The 21,476-nt window shown below is 46.8% G+C and overlaps 1 protein-coding gene across 3 annotated transcripts in view; it reads left to right on the forward strand.

Moving 5' to 3' along the window:
- The window catches only part of RCAN2 (regulator of calcineurin 2), a 157,737-nt gene that overhangs the window by 116,093 nt on the left and 20,168 nt on the right, over positions 1 to 21,476 (forward strand). For all 3 annotated transcript variants that reach the window (XR_002101518.1, XM_019537121.1, XM_019537122.1), the window contains exons 2-3: positions 6,289 to 6,462; positions 9,304 to 9,475. Coding sequence is in view for 2 of the 3 variants with exons in the window: in XM_019537121.1 (XP_019392666.1) it covers positions 6,289 to 6,462; positions 9,304 to 9,475 (346 nt within the window). In the remaining variant the exon portion in view is untranslated. The remainder of the gene's footprint in view (positions 1 to 6,288; positions 6,463 to 9,303; positions 9,476 to 21,476) is intronic.

Genomic DNA, 21,476 nt, shown 5'->3' on the forward strand with positions numbered 1-21,476 from the left:
AGATCAAATGTGAAACAGTGGTATTGAACAGAAATATGCCAAAAGTAAAGAAGTTATTATGTTTTGAGTGCTACAACTGATCCACAGAACATTGATGTCTATAGAAAGACTTCCACTGATTTCAAATGGCTTTTGCTCTTATCTTAAAGGACTAAAATACCAGTAGAGGTGTCTATGAAAAAAGCAGGTAGATTGGTGGTAAATAAATGAGAAAAACATGGAACTGAAAGGGCACTTGCTGTTGTAGGCAGTCATGCCATGTCACTCTTGACAGGCCTATCCCATATCATATTATGCCTTTCATAAACCGGAACATCTTAAAACTAACTGGGTTTCTGCCGCTGCTACTGTGATGGAAAGGCTGTTCCGGAACCTCTTGGCTCGGATGGTTGGGAACAGGAATGCTCTTCTAATTTCCAGTTTCAATGTCTTCATATTTAGCTTAGCTTCATTTGTTCCTGTGCCAGCTTTATCTCATGCCATCAGTAAACTTCATTAGCACACACTTAGTTTCTGTGCTAATACCATTAGCTTCTGGGATTGGCTATGTCTTCACCATCATTTTCAGTGCATCTCATGATGCAGCTTCTTGAAAATATTCTTTTTTAACAAAATAAAAACCAAGTTGAGATTTATCAGCCTTGCATTATTTATCCCACACACTTATAAGGTCTTATTCATCTAAAGGAGAGGAGAATTTATATTGCTCTTTATAATGCGTACGATATAGATCAGAATAGCCCCTAGAAGAGGCCTTTATTAGCAAAATATGTACACTCAGCAGATAGTAAAAGTCAAAGACAGTAACAGTCAAGGCAAAAGGCATTTCCTGGGGATTAATGACTAGCTAGGAGGAGTTGGATGGCTCAAAATGCTGCTGAGTGCCATTAAGTGCAGCTGATGATTAATGCCCTCTGCTGAGGTCGATATTATTGTTATCAGCTGAAAATCAGAAAAACCCAGATGTATGGGTTGTTTTTTTTAATTGGGTGACCAAGTTTCAGTTGGTATGGGACACAGGATAGTTTGCAGAGCTGTACATTAATCAGACAAAGAGCTTGAGTTCAGTAGCATAACTTGAAAAGCATGACTGGGGGGTGGGCAAGAGGGGCATCAGTCCCAAGGACCAATTTAGAGAAGAAGCAGCCACAGTCTGGTGAGTTCATGTCACGGCAGGCGAGAAACTCCCTTGCTCTCTGGTGCAGTCACCCTCTGTCATCCCCTCCCTGGCTCTACAAGCAGCTATGCCAGCATAAAACAGGACAGTTAGCAGAATAAGGCTCACAGTGCTTTTATGAGTTCCCAACATTTTATTCAGTTTCCAACCTAAATCAGCTTTTTTGAAGACACTCCAGTGTTTCTTCTTCGGTGCTTAATGACTCAGTACAGACATTCAGGGGGGCTAGGGGGAGGTTAAATTGGTTCAAAATGTCTGCCCAGTATCAGGTAAATCAGGATGGGGGGGCTTTGAGGGTCTAGCAAGCTGAAGGGGTTTGAGGGTCTGCCAGGGAATGGTGGGGAGGCACAAACCATGAGGAGTGGGGGACAGCATGACCCATGGGGGGTGGGTGTCACCCTGACACCCATCCCTCCTGCCTCTCCCCATATTGGGACTTACTTGCTCGGCTCCAGCAGGAGCAAATGCTGATGAAAGTGGCTGCAGCTTGTGGGATAGGGCTGAGAGGCTGGCTGGAGGAGCAAGGGACCAGCGGGGCAAAAAATAACCCAGAGTTGAGGGGGCATGAAAAGAGCAGCCCCAGGGCTGAGGACAACAGCTGGGATTTCCCAGCCCTGAGGCTATGCGGGGAAAGTATACAGAAGTATCACGTCCCAGTTTGACCTAAATTGAGTAAATCTGATACTACACAGATCCAGGTATGTCTTAATCCAGGTGTTGCAATTTTTAGATCAGTTTGGGTGCAGGGAACTTCTGTTCAGTTACAGGTTTAGACTGATTGCGGGTCACTGGGGGTGGGGCTGTAAGTGTAAGGTCAGCCCTGGGACGGGCTAAATTTAGATTGAGTGGCCATTTCAAACTCGATTTATCCTCCCCAAATGTCTGTCCTTTGCTAGTAAGAGTGCTGCTAGCGTTCAGAAAAGTACAGGAAATTCCCTCTGCTGCCCAGGAAGCCACTTGATATATGGTTTCTTCTCCCTTATTTGTATTACAGCACAAACTCAGGGCTGGAAGAGCTGGTTATGTCTCTGTCCCACAAGGTAACAACATGCTGCATAAAAAAGTCCTGTCTCTTCTTTATTTCAAACCTCTCTGCTGGTAATTTCAGTCACTGCTCCCTAGTTCTAGTATTCTGGGACTTGGTCAGTAAGAGCCACGTTCCCTATTCACTTTGTCCATATCCTTCATGACCTTAAAGACCTCAATTATATCCCCCGTCAGCCTTCTTGTTTCCAAACTGAAGAGCTGTTTAATTCTCCTCTCATGGCAGCTGCTCAATACTGCTGATCATTTTGGTTGCCCTTCTTTGTACCTTTTCTGATTGTATCTACTATGTCTTTTTTGAGATGTGGAGGCCAGACCTGCACACAGCATTCAAGATGTGGCCTCGCCACAAAATTGTGTAATGTCCCATATTTTTTGTTTTGTTTTCAGTTCCCTTCTTAATAATGCCCAGCATTTTATTAGCGCCATGGATTGTTAGCAGTATCTGTGCATTTAGGAGCGCTTTTGGATGAATTTTTGGGCTTCAACTGCCCTTCCTGATGACCCCGAGTCGACCATCATGGTGACTCCACCCCTGTTATAACATTTCATTAGGTTTTTTGGTTGCCGCTGTACATTGAGATGATGTGTTTAGAGAACTATCTACAGTGCCTCTTACTTTTCAAGGTCTCTTTTCTGAACTATTTTCACTAATCTTGTTCTTAGAAATTGCTGGATTGTTCTGTCAGGCATGTTATAAAATATTTAGCCTGAGGTAAGACCTGCAATGGAAAATTTCCATCCAAGTGGTTTATGGTATCAAAGCTTATAAGCAACTTAAAAGATGTATTTTATAATGGGAAGTGATGGGCAGCCATGCTGATAGGTGGTATTGCCAGGTGGTTTGGTAATACAGACATACTTTTATATGGCATGCTCCTAAAAGACAGCCTGTCCTGCTTCAGCTGTCCTCCAGTCCACTTCCCCGTCTGAGCAAAACAATGCAAAGAAGCCACAAGATGGGTGACAGAGCGCAGTCTAGTATGAGCCGTCACCCATAGGAAAGACGTTTTCAGAGACATGGTAGAGAAAATTTCGTGTTTCATAGTTTTATAGTCAGGTGCTGGAAGGGACCTTACAGGTCATTGGGTCCAGTCCCCTCTCCCGTCTCCTTTCCCTTAGTTCAAAAATTAAAGAAAAAAAAGTCAATCGCCCTCTCCTAGGCTTCAGCTCTTCCTTTAAGAGGCTTATTTTGAGTGATGGCAGTAGTTCTTGCCATGCTGCAGCTCCTCCTCCTCCTCCTGCTGCAAAGGGCTTTGTTCTGAGTGCTGCAGTCCCGTACTCCCATACACTGACACATCAGGACCAGGGTGCTAATACCTCCCCAGATTTACTCAAATCCAACACAACTTGGAACTTAACCCCTAATAATTAGATTATAGATTAATTATAAATGATATTAAATTAGATTGTAAATACATTTAATGAATTAGATTATACATTTGTTATAATCATTTCTAAGTCTAAAATCTACTTTTTGGAGGGTCATCTTAAATTTGTCCCTTCGTCCCTTCAGCAGGGGAGCAGAGGCTGCAGGAGACAGTGGTCACAGCTCAGGGTCAGAGTCAGAGCTGCAGCTGCTGCTGTTTCCCTCTGATACTTGTACTCTAATATGAGGGGCTTTTTCCCCATGTTGAATGGGGAGGGAAGCCTCATCTTATATCTCAGTAAATACAGTATAGCCATTGATTTTTTTTTTCCGCCCCCCCCCATGTCATCTGTGGTCTTTTCTAGGTCTCTCCTCGAAGGACTCAGGAATTGTTTTGGCCCATTAAAGCTAGAGAAGTTGAAAGAAAATACTTATTTCAACTGGAGAAAATATAGGTGTATCACAGCCAAAATCAGAGTATTATTATCATACTATACAGTGTTTTCCACCTGATATGTGTTGTCCTGTGTGTAAATTATGACATATGGAAATAAACTGGGACAAATATCTTAACCCCTGCTTAATCCAAAATAGTCACAATGCTTCTCCTGTGGCAGGAGGATATACTGTTCTGTGTATCAACTGATGTTATAAATTCTGTATCACTTGAAATCTTAAAATCAAAATTGGAGGTATTTCTGGAAGAGACACTATAATTCTTGCAAGCTATAGCCTGGATGTAGGAATTGCTGGTGGGGTTCTATGGCTTGAGTTACACAGGAGGTCAGACTAGATAGTCACAATAGTTCCTTCTTGCCTTAAAGTTTCCGAATCCCTACCTCTATAAAAGACAATAAGCAAGTAATGTCAGTATTGATTATGGGCTTTACTGGCTTATGGTGATCTCAAAATAGCCTTGAATGCACACACAATTTCTAGATTTTACAGATTTTGTAAAGTTCTAGGATACTTGGGATTCTCATTGATTTCAGTACGGGAACCTCAGGTTGCCTGTAGATGTGCAGGGAGGCTGCTCCGACATGCTGTAATTACAGTGCGTCAGAGCAGATTTGATTAATCAAGTCTGTTGGAGCTTGCTAATTATTGCACTTCAGTAAGCCTCTGCATCTCATGTATCAGCTCTCCCATGCTTCAAAATGGTGGCAGGGGCAATTTAACTAAAGCTCATGCAACGAGCTTTAGTTGAAGTGGCCCTGCTGCTATTTTGAAGCATGGAAACACTGATGCATGAGAGACTGCAGGCACTTGAATTAGAGCGGCTCTTGGAGTCGCTCTACTTAAAGCCACTTGTAAAAATGACCCAAGCGTCCTTTCATACTTTTGTGATAAGATTCTTATTTTACAGTGCACTAATATCACATGTCTTGAAACTTTTGAGCTATCAAGATCCAGGTTGAAAGCCTGCATTGTCCTGTCTGACGCATCAAAATACTTATGTTGCACAGCCATTTGCGCCTGAACAAACTGGATGGAGAAAGTGCCAGCCAGTAAAGGATCAGGTCCTGTATTAAAATCTTTTTAGAGCACTCCTCTTGCAGGATCAAAGTATACATGAGAAGCTTGAACTTGTAAGAGAATGCTGATGGTTCTGGTATTTAGTCCAGTCTGGGATTTCGGCCTTGACTAGTCCTAATGATATAAAAAAAATCTGTTCTCTCCCCAACCTGAAGAAGGTCTGTCTGTGCCTGAAAGCTGTCAGACGTCTCTCCCAACTATACAGTTGTTCTAATACAAGGTATCACAAAAAATCCTTGCGTCTCATACATTTTCTGATCCATCATGGATACAACAGCACTCCAGCCCTATCGAACCCACCCCACCCCGCTTTACCGCTTGATTGTGAAGAAAGTAAGAGAGGGAGAGAGGCGGTATAGATTGAGGGCATTCTCCTCTGAAATGCTGCTTCCACAGGATGCTGCTCACAGACTGTTCATTTATTTTATCCAATGACTTTTCAATATAACATGCATAAGCAGTGATTGGGGCAGGCTAATCAGCTCTTCCTCTCAACAGTGCTAATTAGCATACCTGCAAATGCCACGGAAATGTGGCTAGACTACTTCAGGAGATGGCACACGTGGAGCAACATAGCATATCTTAGCAGAGTGAAGACATGTAAATGAAGGTGGCCAACTTGCAGCACATGTGCCAAGTGGCACAGGAAATGTGTGTGGGGCAAACAACAGAAGGGGGAGGGAACGGGCAGCGCAGTGGCAGGTAGGGCAAGAAGCAAAAAGCAAAGCAGCAGGTTGGGCAAGGGGCACAGGTCAGGAGCAGACTGGGTAGGGAGTACAGGGCAGGGGGCAGAAAACAAAACAATCAGTTGGAGATTGGAGTGGCACTTGGGGAGGGTGAGGGGCTAATTTGTGGCATGCCTGATTAAATAGGTTGGCCTCCACCAATCTAAATCATACATGTATTCTACTTTAGGCACTTAAATCCTTCTGTGGATCTAGGCCTAAGTTACTCTGAGCCTAGTTCAATGCTTGCCTGCTCTGATGCAATTCCTTTGGATTGATTTATACTCATGTAAATGAGGTCACAATTATGAGTGTAAATTGCAATTTTTTTATCTTTTTCACTTTGACTTTTAAAAGTTCCCATGACAGTCACAGTCACATAGATTTGATATTAAGAAAAGTTACTCCATAATTTGACCAAAGTTTTTTATTTGCAGGAGAAATTTGAGGGCTTGTTCCGTGCCTACGATGACTGTGTGACTTTCCAGCTGTTTAAAAGCTTCAGGCGTGTGCGGATAAACTTCAGTAGTCCTAACTCGGCTGCTCGTGCTAGGATAGAGCTGCATGAAACACAGTTCAGAGGGAAAAAGCTAAAGCTATACTTCGCGCAGGTAAAAACCTTTTGACTTGAAATCCTTTCTCTTATTACATCATTATTGGGGTGGTTTCTTTTCACTATTGCATAGGTGCAGAAACATGGTCTAGTAAAACTGAATGAAATTAATATCAATGAGCAGAATTTGGTTCTGTGTTTTTTGCGGTCATAAAAAGGTTCCTATAAGATGCTAGAATTTTCTCAGCTCTGTACTGAACCTACAAACTCAGTGTAGAATTTAAACTAGGCAACAGGAAATGCTGAAGAGGGGTGGGTCTTAAGACACCTAGCTCTGGACTACAGGGAGGAAGCTATATTGGACTGGGATTCATGCCCCCAACTTCTCTTGAATGTAGGTTTCTAAATCATCCCTTTTAAAATAGACGCGAATGCAACACTTTTATAAACTGCAGGCAACCCCTGCTTAACACTGTTTTGCTTAGCACTATTTCACTATGTCTCATTTTTAAATTGATAGCTGATGCCACTTAGCCCTTGGTGAGTTTTGTTAAACGCCTGCAGTTGCCATCCTAGGTCGTTAAAAACTTTCAGTTTCACTAACGCTAATTTTGTTTAATGTTTGGCTTTTCAGGAACCAACTAAAAGTGCTAAGTGGGGGTTGCCTGTAATTTAGTGGCTAGTGGCTGTTTAGGCACTTAAATTAAATAATTATTAATGTCAAATTATTAGTAGGGCTGTCTGTTAATCACAGTTAATGCATTAATTGTTGTTCGCGTTAATGTTTTTAATGCATTAATAGTGCGCATGGTTTTGGAGGCTGTACCTAGGCTCTACTCCGTTGCTGTTGCTGCCACCACCAGGTCGTACCAAGGGACAGCGATGGCTGCCCAGAGAACCGCAGAGCAGCCCAGGTGCGTGCTCTGGTCAGCTGCAGCAGGGGGAGGGGCACACACAGATGCAGACATGCCGCTGCAGCCTGCAGGGGGCCAGGAACACAGCCCTGCAGTGTATGGAACAGCGCCCAGCAGTTGAGTGTGTGAAGGGGAAGGGGCGCAGGGGAGGGAAGAGCATAGGGGCAGATTGAGGCCCCCATGGTTGGAGAGGGAGTGGGGCAGAGATTGGGGTGAATGGGAACCCAGGGTGGGTCATGGGATGGTCAGAGCTGTGGGCTGGCTCCCACTGCTGTGTGCACTCTGGAGGGGACATGGGGGGCATGTGCCTCCCGGATTTGTGCACAGGGCAGAGGCAGGCTGCAGGCTGGGGCTCTGCACCCTGCTGTCTTTGCCCCAGGAGCCATGCACTAGCTGTGCCATGTCCCTGTCTGCCTGGCAGCGGTAGGCATGTGGCATTGCATGGCTCCTGGGGAACAGCAGTGGGGCTCAGAGCCCCATCCCATGGTGGCAGCCCACCTCTGCCCCATGCACAAATATGGGGGGCACATGACCCCTATGCCTACCCCTGGGTGCACATAGCAGTACGAGCCCCCTGCATCTCTAGATGCCCACAGCTCCGACCGTCCCACAACCTGCCCTGAGGCCCCATTCAGCCCAGTCCCTGCCTCTGCCCCACTCCCTCTCTCACCATGGGGGCCTCAATCTGTCCTTCCCGCCCCCACACCCCTTCCCTTTCACACACTTACCTGCTGGGCGATGTGTGTGTGTGTCTGTCTGCCCACCCCTCACTCCCAAGCCACGGCCCTCCTAGCCCTGCTGCTGCCCCTGACTCCTGACCCACAGTGCCCTGCAGTCCACCCAAGGTATGTGGGAATCCCCCTCCCTGGGCTCCAAACCCCTCACACACACCCACAGCCCCCCCCACCTCCCTTCCACACCCATCCCCCAACTATACAAAATACCTGCATAATTTTGCATAACTTTGAGTTTTTCTGTGAATAATTTTGAGTTTTTAGCTGTGCCATTCAAATCAGGAGTAATAATTTTTTCAATTGCACAACTAATCGTGATCAAAATTTTTAATCATTTGACAGCCCTAGTTGTTAGATCAAGAACTGAAGTAGTCCTTGGAGTAGGGATTAGGACAATGATATCCTATCTCCCATGTGAGTACTATAATTGTTGGGCTACAGTCAGGCTCCCCAGGCACCTACAAATTGCATCCACCCAGCTGCAGCATGGGCACAGCTTCCAGCTGATGAAGCTGCGTTGGGGCTGGGCAGCTTCCAGCTGTGTCTGTGGCACAGTGTGGGGACAGGGCTGAGGGAGAGTGGGGGAGAAGTGGCAGCAGCGCAGACGTGGTTTGCAGATGCCTGGTCCCAGCACAGCTCCCCACTGGTTAGAAGCTGTACCTTTGCAGCATCTGGGGAGCAGGAGGCTGGGGGAAGTGGCAGCGGCTCAGGCACAGCTTCCAGCTGTATGGCCCCAGTGTGGGAGCAGGGAAAGCCCCCTACCACTGACACACTGCCAAAGCCACCTAGCCCAGAGCCAAGCTGTTCTGGCCCTGTCTTAGGTTATACAAGACATCAGACTGGCCCCTTCTGACCTTTGAAATGTGAATCCACAGCTTGGAGGTTGAAATCCTACATATATCTTCAGAGCGTACTTGGTGGCCTGGGGCACTGCAGACTTACACTGCCCCTTTCATTGTGCCTTCCACCTTTAAGGATGAGATTACATTCAGTTTCCAGGCCCACCACTCAGTCCTCACCCTGCCTGCTGAGACTGCCCGTGAGGATGCTGCTTGGGGTGAGGGTCTCTCTGGTGTGGACACCTGTCTTTAGGAATCTAAATTAAGACCCACCAACCCATTTCACAGATGACAGCAAACAATAATATCTGTCATTAGAAGTTTGTGACACTACATAATCATCTTTCAACCATCATTTTACTTACAGACCTTAACATAAGCAACAAACCTCTGTTTCTATTACGCTCCAAAGGTCCAGACCTCTGAGACAGATGGGGACAAGCTTCATTTGGCTCCACCACAGCCTGCAAAACAGTTTCTCATCTCGCCTCCGGCCTCTCCTCCTGTAGGATGGCAACCAATAGATGATGCAACACCTGTCATCAACTATGACCTACTTTATGCAGTTTCTAAACTAGGACCAGGTAAGGCTTGTGGCTTTCTTGTATGGGAATGCATCAACAAGCAGATCGAAAATAGGGAAAAGAGTTAATAATGTCAGGCAGCCCCCTTGCCCTCTGCCCCGACACTTCTTCCCCCTGCAGCCTGCCCCACCCCCCACAGTGCCTACCCCCCTGCAGCCTTTTCCCCCACTGCTCCCCACAGACTCTCTGCTCCCTTTCCATCCCCGCTACTGTCGACATGGCTCCCGCTCCGTTCCCTCCCAGGTATAGAGGACATGAACGTGTGGCTTCTGCCTGGCCACGCAGGAGTGTCCTGGTGCCAGAGCTGTGCAACTGCTGATGGGTCAGGCAGGGCATGCAGTGCCCACGTGTGCTGTTCCCCAGCAGTGAGTGGAGCTGGATCGTGTCTAAGAGGAAAGGGAGGGGAGGGGGCAGAGGCTGTAGGGTGGGGGGCTTCAGAGAGCAAGCAGGGAGGGGCAGGTGGATGCTGTGTGTCTGCCTGGCCCTGACTCAGATATGCTCCCTTTGCGCCCTCTGCCTTGTACATAAATCTAAGACTAGGGGCTTTTTTCCTCATGCTGAAGGAGGGGCTCATCTTGGATTTGAGTTAACATGGTATACAGCAACCAAAGGGAACACTTATATATGTTTTCTTTCTGACAAGTTCTGCTAGCTGCTGAATGCTTCTTAAACACTCTGACCTCTCAGCATGGACAGAGGGACCCTCGCAGGACTGAGCCCACAGACAGAAAAACGCACACCCCACTTTCAGGAGTGGGGCTTGCCTACAGGGTTGCTCAAAGAAGCAAGCAGAAATGAATAGAGACAATTAGAGATTCCTGGAAGTGAGAGTCAGATGACAGTGAATAAGTAGATACAATGGAAGTAGGTCCTCCCATCCGTGTGGTGGGTGAGGGCTAGTCAGGAAATTTTTAACCTGGTGTTTTCCATTACAAAATCCCAGTTTGTGGAGACCAAACACGTTCCCAGATCAAGCCCAATTTCCCTTTTCAAAAAAACTGAAACAAATTTTGAAGTTGTTGAAATGACCCATTTCAATATCTTCAAAATGAAAAAATTCTATTTTTAGAGAGTAAACTACTATTTAGGCAGTTAAATTATTATGAAGCTTATTATAATTTATTATAAACCTTAAAATATTGACAAAATAAAAATATATACATTATCTAAACAAAATTGTTTTGATTGGCCTGATTTAATTTCCCCGCCTAATTTTTAGTTTTGAAAGTTTCTGAGGGTCAACTTTTTGACCCTCTGAACATTTTCTTCTGCCTGAGTCAAGGCAGGAGAAAATGTCCAAACTTCAGAAACTTCTCCAAGGGCAGAAGAAGCATTTCATGCTCATCTGTACAGGGGGGACCTCTTTGCTGTATGGCTGCCAGCTGAAGAAGTCCTGACAGATGAGAGAGGAGTTCTTAGAGGAAGGGGATGGGACAGCAGATGGCTCATCCCCTTCAAGGTCCACGAAGCTTATGGGACCATCCCATGATGTTTTCAAGCGAGAGCCCAGTCCGTGCATGTCCTCAGTTCTGATGGAACACCATGGAGGAAGTCTTCAGCTGGGAAAGCACCCAGAGATCCCCTGTCTCAGCCCCATCACATGGGCTTTCCCATGGATGGGATGATTAGGTCCAGTGCTTCTTACTGTAATACAGAGCATTATTCTCAGAATCAAGCTTTATGCCTCTAAACTGCTGAATACCAGGAAAACAAAGAGCCCTCCTTTCTCCTGGCTTCAGCAGCATTATAAATGGAAACATGTAAACGAATCCTCCAGCTAGCTGGGTAATAAATCAATTCCTGTTCTGGAGCACTGAAATGTGAAATATCACTCATTATTCTGCACTCTGGGACAGAAATGCATGAAGGTCATATTCACCCTTGTTTAAGGAGCCTGCAGGGAACAATATGAAAAGTCATTGTTTCCTCTCCCTCCCCCCCACCTCCTTTCTATTTTTAGCACGTTAAGGAGATCAATTTTAGTTAACTGCAGAGGAGGTTTTAAAACTGCTGCATTTCTCAACTGTGCACTCGCTATATTTAGGATTTCATTAAAAAAAATCCCTCAACCCTCTGCATCTGCATTATCTCCTTTTTAAATCATATGGCATTGGCAGAGGCAACATTTCTAGTATCTCAAGCTTGTTTAAATCAGATGGATCTTTCCCCCATCAGAATCCTTTTCTGTGCTTGAGTCATTACCGAAAAGAAATGGGTGTTTTCTACTGTGGGAAAAGAGGTAAAAAGAGCCTGGATCCTGCAATCCTTACTCAAGAAAGGCATTTCTGCTCATTTCAGTATTCTGACTGGGTGGAAGGGAGCTGGGGCAAGACCTGTGTATCACCTAGGTCCCACTTAAAGCCCAGTGCCCGAAGAGGTGGAAGCTTCCTAGGTGCAATAGCCCTCATGCTGCCCCTCTGTGCATGGGTGACTTCTGAGAAGACTTGTCTCAGCCCTGACCTTGATTAGTTTTAGTCCATTATAGTTCATTATACTAAACATGATATAGATTATGAGTAATAATAATAATAATGTTATGCATCAATGAACAACCCTCACCTCTATGGCCACAGAGTTTCCCTTGTAACAGAAGTGCTATAGTTTTCCTGTATAAGAGCATAGCCTAGACTCAAGGCCACGTGTATCCCCTTCATGGCTCTGGGAGACTCCCAGCCCAGATACTTGGGGAGGGGTGAGGAGGAAACTCAGACGGTGAGGTCTGCTGCGGTGGCTGTTGACCAGCTCTGGGCTTGGGTGCAGAGGATTGCTTCTTCCAGTGCAGCCTCCAATCTTCTGGCATTTGCTCTTGATACTCCAACAGGAGGCTGGATGAGGGCACTAAAGGGTTGCAATGAAGTTCTCTGCAGTTAGCTGGATTTTATTTTTACTGGAAGTCTCAGAGCACTTTGAAAATACTAGTTTGGTGAGCCTCATGCATCCCTGGGCAGTAGGTGAGTATTGTGTCCTACAGCACCAGCTACAATAATGTCTATCACTCCTGGTATCAGCAGTATCTGAACCGAGCCCTGCAGTACATCCTGTACAGAGGAGCCCGTCTGTCCCAGCGGGTCCCAGACATCTGTTGTACCTGTTTTACAGATGTTAAGGCTGGGCTAAGGGAGTTTCTGTAAAGCATATAGTGGCAATGCTTCCCACACCAGTGGCAGAAACAGTGTTCTTTCCTAACCACAGTTGATGCTGTCTGCTACAAGTACGGGAGTGCTGGGGTTGTGGTTGTAGCCGTGTTCATCTAAGGACACAAGCAGGCAAGGTTCTTTGCGTAGATGTGATATCTTTTATTAGACCAACTGAGTAGTTGGAAAAAAGTTCTTTGCAGGCTGTGTATGGGAGTGCCATTTGCTTAACTGCATATTAATATTCACCCCAAACAGAACTACAGACATGAGGGCAACATTTATCTATCTGTAGAGGGTCACTTCACTATTGTGAACATCAGCAGACACATTTATTGGCCTGAACTAGTCTTACAAGATTGTTAGTGTACCAAACTAGGTACAAAAAGTACTTAGCCATTCTAGCTACGATCATAGCAGGGTAGATGATCATTTTAAGAGTTGCACGAAGTTGTACAAGGCTGATGTAATCCCAGTTACCAGCTGTTGCTCCATGTATGGATGGTTGGGAAGCTTTCTGGGGGTGATCCACTGAGAACAACATACATTTCCTCAGAGTTTTCCTAAGCTCAATTGAAATGAGACTTCTCTAGCTGCAAGTTCCCTTTGCCTCCCTTGTTTCCAGAATGGCACTTCCCGCAGAATACTCCCTACACATGCGAGATCCCCAATATCCATCTGCTTTAGTTTGTTGTGTGTTGCTACCCAGGCTCTGCCATGTATTCTTACTAGTGAGCTGCAAGAAGGATCCTGTGAGCAATCCATATAGTTATCCATACACAGAGCCCCTCTAGTTATTAATGCATATAGACGGTTTATTTCATGTGACTCGGGTCAGTCAAAGGCCAATTTCAGAGCCTGTTTCTACAGCCTTTGTTCCCACTGAAGACACTGAAGCTACTCATATGAGTAAAATATACTTAGTTATGGCTAGATTATGATTAGCTCTAGTGCAGTGTTGCAGGGGAGTGAGAAAGTTGCATCTTCCATTGCACAGATTATGTTAGGAGACACGTAAATGTTGGCTTCGAGGTCTCAAGGAACCATACGGCTGGCGCAACATTCACTTCCCACAGCAGGCAAGGGCTAAGAGGTATCTGGCTCCCTACTGCACAGCCCTTCCTATACATACCATGCTGCAGGTACCGACTCACAGAGGTGGCTAGGAATAGGAGGGGAGTAAACTGCATCCTGAAAAAATTACAACAGCCTGCCAAGTGCAATCTAGGATCCTCAAGATGCATTATGCTTCTCAGGGCCTGTCTGCATAGCCTCCCTGCCAGCCCTGGAACTGCCACTGACAATATAGGCCCTAGATGCTTGTTCCTGTGCAAGCACCCACGAGGTCCGCAGTTTGGCAGAGTGGATGGTTTGGGAGTCAAAATGGTTTAGAGTGAACCCTAGTGCTGCCTCACAGATTCATCCTTACATTCCCCCAAGACAGAGCCTGACTGCTGCCCTGAGGCCTGAGAATGATACAAGGCAAGAAACAGGAGCTGCATGGGAGGTGTCCTACACAGCGAGAGTCCTTTTAGCAACCAGCCAGAAGAGCTGCAGATAGCAAGTGCATAGGGAGCAGCTTAGATCCTGCTATACCTTTTTCTTCAAAACTGTTGTGTGGCATTGCAGGCACACAAGGACCCAGAAGTGGCTGCATGTCAAAGGTGGGAGAAGCAGTCTCTGTATATACAGGGGTAGAGTCTATCCTTGTGTGACTTTTGGTCTTTTTTTGGTAGATTAGCACAAGCAGGTAGAGTGTGGAACGATGATGCAGGCACTCACTCTGTAACAACAGAACCTGTATCGATTAGTGGAAAGGGTGTTGAAACAGCCCTCCTCTGTTGTGACACGACTGAGTTCCAGAAACAGCTTTGCACTTACTTCACCAAGCAGCACACCCATACAGCTGATCTTCCTCGCAATTTCATCTCAAGTCCTCCTGCCTGGCAAGTGCCACCCTTTTGAGCAGGGGCAGGCAATTATTTTGGGTGCAGGGCCGCTTACTGAGTTTTCGGGAGCTCTTGAGGGCTGCATGAGTAGCCCTGCCCCTTGACATTTGCCCTGCCCCATGTCACCGTATTGGGACCGGAAGTCCTGCCCCCATCCCCTGACCTTTGCCGCCAGGAGTCCCTCCCCTTGCCCCGGAAGTACTCCTTTTGGGAGGGAGCCAGCTGCAATCTTAAAACCAGAAAAAAAACCCAAATCATATACAAAAAAATAAAACATCTACTATAACTTGCTTTAATTATATTTAAAAATATTTTTGTTGATTTATGTGTTTACAAAGTGTATCTAAAGGTGACTGCATAAAAGCTCAAAATACAGTCCTACTGTATGTTGTGTGCGCAGTAAGGGGGTATATGTAGCGGGGTGTGCTTGGGGATTGGGTGTGTGTGTAGTGAGGTGTGGGTATGGTGGAGGGGTGTGGGGTATGTGGTCGGAGTGGGAGGGTGGGGGTTTATGGTGTGTGGGGTGGGAGAGAAAAAGAGACTGGGCTGGGCTGCCGGCTCCATTGTGTGCGGCTCTCGTGAACTGCATGTGAGCCTCACACAATGCAGCCAGGCAGACCCCGTGCCCAGGCTCCATGCCCCTACTGTCCCATCCTGGGTCCCTGCTGGTCTCAGAGCACCTGCATGGGCTCCACGCCCACCCGTCACCACTGGTTCTCTGCTTTCCCTCCTGCACGCTTGCCCTCTACTTTCTCCCATTGCACCGTTGCCCTCTACTTTCTCCCTGCACCGTTGCCACTTCCTGTGCCACATCCCGTGGCCCTGCCACTCCCTGCGCTGCTGCCACTTCCCATGCTGCATCCTGCACCTACTGCTACTTCTCCTGCTGCTCCCTGTGGCCCCCGCTACTTCCCATAGCCACTACCACTTCCCGCACTGCTCCCTGCACCCCCTGCTGCTCCCGCTACCTGTACCACTTCCCTCAGCCCCCGCTGCTGCTGCCACTGCCCTTTGCTCCCTGCCCACTGCTACTCATCTGGCTCCAGCCCAGCTCAGCAAGCACCACAGGGCTCCCAGCTGCTGGGTGGTTTGCAGCGGTTTTCCCCACTCCCTCCGTCCGATTCTTACCTTACTTTCCACTCAGATGGAGGAAGGCGGGCAGCTGCTCAACCACTGGGTCCTGCCACAGGCTTCCCCTGGATCTTGCTGCCACTGGCTGCCTGTCATCTTTGACAGACAGCCAGGGCAGAAAAAAAATAATTTTCTAAAATTTTTAGTGGCCCTGCAGGCTGGATAGAATGACCTGGCAGCCAGATCCAGCTCACAAGGTGTATTTTGCCCATCCCTGCTTTAGAGCTTCGCTGTGAATCTGCCACATTCACAGACCTGCCAGCAGTGGAACTGGTAAAGCACGTTAAGTAGGGCTGGCTTTGGCAGAGTGACATTGGATAGTTTTGACCAGAAACAAATGTGGGGCTAAATTTGCAGAATCAGCTACTTGCCCTCCTTGGACCCACTAGTGAGAGCTCTACATGTGGGAGATGGCAGTTCAAATCCCTCTTCTAGCTGAGGGTTTTACAACTCCATCTACCTGCTTGGAGAGTGCTCTCACCATAATCACCAGGGTTTCCTGGAGTTGTTTGCTCCAAATCACTTCAGTTGGAGCTGTTCCCCTTTTGCATAAATTCTTTAGTATTCACTGTACCAGAGAAAGGCAGTGGATTAGGGCACTTTCTGGGATGAAATGTTTAGTTTAATATGAAATAAAAAACTGAGTTTTTCTTTCCAGCAAGGAAAAACAACTAGCTTTCATCTTGGTTGCATTAAAACTAATTAGAATAGAACTGTTAGCTGAACCAAAAAATCAATTTCTAGTGCCCTACTATTGAGTTAAGGACTATTTTTACAACATGTTTTTGTTGGAAAAAGGTGATTTGGCAAAAACAAAACTTTTGGCAGGGCTGAGTTAACTTTGATGACACTCATTGGAGAAGGTTTCTGACAACCGAGGGTTGATTCTGTGATAAGGTGAAAGACTCTGTGGATGGGGGAAGAGCAGCGGATGTGATTTTAACAGTTTCCCACAACATAAGAGGCTGGAGCTGGACTGTTCTCAGTGGTGGCAGATGACCGAACAAGGAGCAATGGTCTCAAATTGCAGCAAGGGAAGTTTAGGTCGGATATTAGAAAACACTTTCTCACTAGGAGGGTGGTGAAGCACTGGAGTGGGTTACCTAGAGAGGTGATGGAGTCTACATCCTTGGAGGTTTTTATGGCCTGACTTGATAAAGCCCTGGCTGGGATAATCTAGTTGGGGGTGCATAAGCTGAGTGTGAGCCAGTAGTGTGCTTTTGTTGCAAAAAGCCAACCGCATCCTGGGTGGTATTAACAGAAGTGTCACTTGCAAAGCAAGGGAAGTCATTCTCCTGCCATATTCAGCTCTGGTGAGGCTTCACCTACAGTAGTATGCCCAGTTTTGGATGTAGACAGATAAGAAAGAGTCCAGCAGAGAGCAACCAAGGTGATTAGAAGCCTGAAAAACATGAATGAAGAGGAAAGACTAATAGAACTAGGATTACCTAGCATGAAATTACATGTTACGCTTAGACCATCCTAAGGGCACTTCAAATGAGGGGGCATTTACAGACATGCTCTGGGAGGCAAGGGAGGAGTGCAGTTGGCGGTCTGTGCTAATTAAAAGTGCCGAAGTGTCACGGGTATCAGTGTCCCTATGCTGAAACAATGGTGGCAGGCACTTTGAACCAAAGCTCGTTCAACAAGCTTTAGTTCAAAGTGCTCCTGCCACTATTTTTCAGCACAGGGACACTGATACATGTGATGCTGAAGGCTGCTGGAGTGCATTAATTTCCACGCTCCAGCAGATTTGATTAATCGAATGTGGTCCGATGCACTGGATTTACAGCGTGTCTGAGCAGCCTCCCTGGATGTGTATAAGTGCCCTGAGTGTCTGCATGTTAAAGCTCATTAACTTGTGCAAAGTGCCCTCTGAGTATCTCAAAGTTACACTGCTTCAGGCAAGGGTAAACTCTGGGCTCTGCTACTGAGTTCATATTAGGGTAACTTCAGTCTGCTCCCTGAAGATAACAAGCAATTTGCATCCCAGGATGCACTGTCCTTCTTCACCCTCCCACCCAGAGTAGGGATGTCCTGGTTCCTAGCTATGCCCCTGCTCGCCAGCCCTGTAGTGGTAAGTCAGAGCTCTGCAGGCAAGAAATGATATTAACCCTTAATGTGCGAGTGTTGCCAGTATGTTCTAACTTGAACATTGCTCAACATTCCAGAGATTGAGTGTGGTCTGAGTGTGACCTGTAACTTCCCCCTGGAGAAAAAAAGACCGAGGCGGGATTTATAACAGTCTTCAAATATCTGAAGGATGATTGTAAGGAGGATGAAGGCAGACTGTTCTCTGTGGCTGTAGAGGATAGGACTGGGAGCAATGGCCGTGAACTTCAACAGAAGAAATTTAGGTTGGAGATCAGGAAGAACTTTCTCCTTGTGAAGGTGTTTTAAGCAGTGGAACAAGCTACCTAGAGAAGTTGTGGGATCTCCACCCCTGGAAATCGTCAAGAGCAGGTTGCACAGGCACTGGCTGGGGTGATTTATTCAGGGGTGAGCAGGATACTGGACTGTGTGACCTCACGGGTCCCTTCCAGGCCTTCTTGCCTGTAAGCCTACGATCCAGCATGAGATTTCTGGTGGCAAGAGATCTTCCCCCTCAACAGGCCCGTGATTAGGGCATCCACCCCACTCAACATGGAAACCCAGGTTCAAGCCTCTTCTCTACCTGTCTTGAACCTGGATTTCCAACATCCTGTGTAACTGTCCTAATCTCTAGTTTGCTGCCTTTTCTAGATTGTCTCATGTTTCTCATGACAACAGAAGACTGGGCTTCACATCACTGCTCCATGGAAAAATATTGAAATATCAGATTTTTGCTGCAAACTGTTTCCTGCACGGCTCTGCTGCTAAGGTGCAGCCTCAGACTGAGGGTGGCATAGGGTAACCCTGCTCCAAGAGGTCATGGTTCCACTTCACCATCCACTAAAGGGTACACAATGTTCCTCATTCGGGAAGTGTGGGAGGTTGTGGCTCCTTTCCCTTTGCTATAGCTCATGCTTTCCTGGAGAGGGGGCTGGTGGGAAGCAAGTCCTGCTCTCAGCTATGGTGAGATGGAGGCAAGTGATGAGCTTGGCTGGTACTGTCCCCTGCCCAGCTCACTCTCATGAAGGCCACACAGAATTTGACCCACAATGTTTGTAAAGCATTCTAGATTAAGGGACTATAAATGGAAGGCATTATTATGGGGCTAATGACACACTTAAATGGAGCAGACAGCTCTGAACCTATTCATATTTGATCATGATTCAGAACAAAGAAGAAGGGAATGGCACAATAATACTTCTACCCTGAATTGGTTCCTAATTAATCAAGCCCATAAAATACCCACTTTGCCACACAAAAGAGCTTCAGAGTACAAGAGAAGGCCATCAATAAAAGGTCATGATACTGACTCAAATGAATAGAAAACTACGTGCCATTAATTTTTGTGTGATTACCAGATTATTCCTATGGTGTTACTGCCCTATGTGCAACTGCCCAGACGTTGTAAATTCTCTTATGGTTAATGTTGTTGAAGCAAATGGTGCCAGATGTATTTGAATACTGCAAGATTACAATTGAATTACATTACAAGATTACATTTGAATAATGTTTCTACTAGGTCCATATGGCTCGGAGTGTCTTAGGAACAGGTTCTGGTAACTCAAGATGATATATGTGCTATAACTTCCTTCTTTTGCACATTATTCCCCCCAGGCAGATTATAGCGTAGAATTTATTTGATAAATCTCATGCCATTTTTCCAACTAAATTGACATGGATATTTTCTTTATTAGTTCAGTTAGATGATTTGCCACATCACTTAAATTTACATCTGCCTAAAAGGGGAGAAAGGAACCAAAGACGGTTATGGGAAATGAGAGGCCCCACCGGAGGAGATGTTGAAGATATTGCCACAGAAGTAAGAGGAGGATAAGGAGAAGATGCAGTCACTGAAGCCCAAGTAGGACAAGATACTGAAAAGATCTTATGATTGACAGTGACTAGCAGATGAGAAGTCAACAGAGATGAAAATGGGACAGAGGCTCTGAGATCTGCTCAGGAAAAATCCACTGAATGCCACATTAGCCATGTCCCCACGAGTGGGATCATGTGGATTGCAGCACCTCAAAGTCTTTTGAGGTGCCCTGAAATGCATGTGGCACACATGAATCCATTTGCAAAATTAGATACCATGAAATACCAGTATCTAAAAAAAGCTGTGGGAGAAAAAAGCAGGGTGGCACATGTAGCAGCAGTGTGTGCTGCCAAAAACTGGAGCCTGGCCAGTCAGAGCTACACTCCAGCTGCCAGCTAGGCTTCGCCTATCCGGACTGCTGCTGCCCTGGGAGGCCCCCAGGGCAGGTAAGGCTGCTGGGGCCAGCCCTGGTGCTAGCTCTAGCCTCCCTTACCTCACCCAGGGCAATTTGCTGTGCACCAAAGTGGGCATGCAGGGGAGTGCCGGGGAACAACAGCAACAAATGTGCCACTGCTCTATGTCCATGGGGAAAGCATGTTCTAACTAAAAGGGAGGCGCACACCCAATGGCAGGGAGGTGCCATCACCAGGGAGGACTATACTGAGGCTGCTCGGGGATGCAGGGGGACAGTCAGGAAGGCCAAGGCAGAGATGGGACTGGGACTAGGGACCCAGATCAAGGACAACAAGAAGTCCTTTTTTAAATACATAGGGGGCAAAAAGAAGGTACCGGGTAACGTGGGGCCCCTGCAAGACACGCTAGGAAATTTGGTCATCACACCAGACGATAAAGCTAACCTATTTAACAACTTCTTTGCCTCTGTTTTCCTGAGCGGGGACCGGATCAGCTCCCCCACTGGGCCCCCCTCAGGCCCCAGGGGAGGCGCACCTAGGCCAAGGGTCAGGGAGGATCTAGTTAGAGAACTTCTGGAGGAACTGGATGTATTCAAATCAGCTGGTCCAGGCGATCTCCACCCCCAAGGAAATTAGCTGAGGTCATTGCAGGACCCCTGGCACAGCTTTAGGAGCACTGTGGTGCTCTGGTATGGTGCCAGAGGACTGGAAGAGGGCCAGTATGGCTCCCATCATCAAAAAAGGGAGGAAGGAGGACCCAGGGAACTATAGGCCAGTTAGTCTTACCTCAATCCTGGGTAAGCTTTTTGAGAGAATTATCCTGGCACATGTCCACGAGGGGCCAGCGGAGGAGATTATATTTAGGGGCAACCAACACGGGTTCATTACAGGCAGGTCCCGTCAAACCAACCTGGTGGCCTTCTACAACGAGGTCACCAAATTCTTAGGTGCAGGGGTAGCAGTGAACATAGTCTTCCTGGACTTTCGGAAGGCCTTCGACACCGCCTCTCACCCCATTCTCATTAAGAAACTGGGGGGACTGTGGTGTTGACACCCACACAGTTAAATGGGTTGCCAACTGGCTGGAGGGCCGCACCCAGAGAGTGGTGGTGGATGGGTCATTTTCTACCTGGAGGCATGTGGGCAGTGGGGTCCCCCAGGGCTCGGTCTTCGGGCCCTCACTGTTCAACATCTTCATCAGTGACTTGGACGAGGGGGTAAATAGCACCCTGTTCAAACTGGGTGATGACACTAAGATGTGGGGGGATGTGGGCAAGCCAGAAGGGAAGAATAGGCTCCAATTGGACCTAGACAGGTTACAAGGGTGGGCATATGAGAATAGGATGGGATTCAACACCGACAAGTGCAAGGTGATGCGCCTGAAGAGGAAGAACCAGCACCATACCTACAGGCTGGGGAACTCCCTTCTCGTCAGTGCAGAGGCAGAGAAGGATCTTGGAGTCATCA

The sequence above is a fragment of the Crocodylus porosus genome, unplaced genomic scaffold (genome assembly GCF_001723895.1).
Source record: "Crocodylus porosus isolate Cpor-Errol unplaced genomic scaffold, CroPor_comp1, whole genome shotgun sequence".
Taxonomy (NCBI): Eukaryota; Metazoa; Chordata; order Crocodylia; family Crocodylidae; genus Crocodylus; species Crocodylus porosus.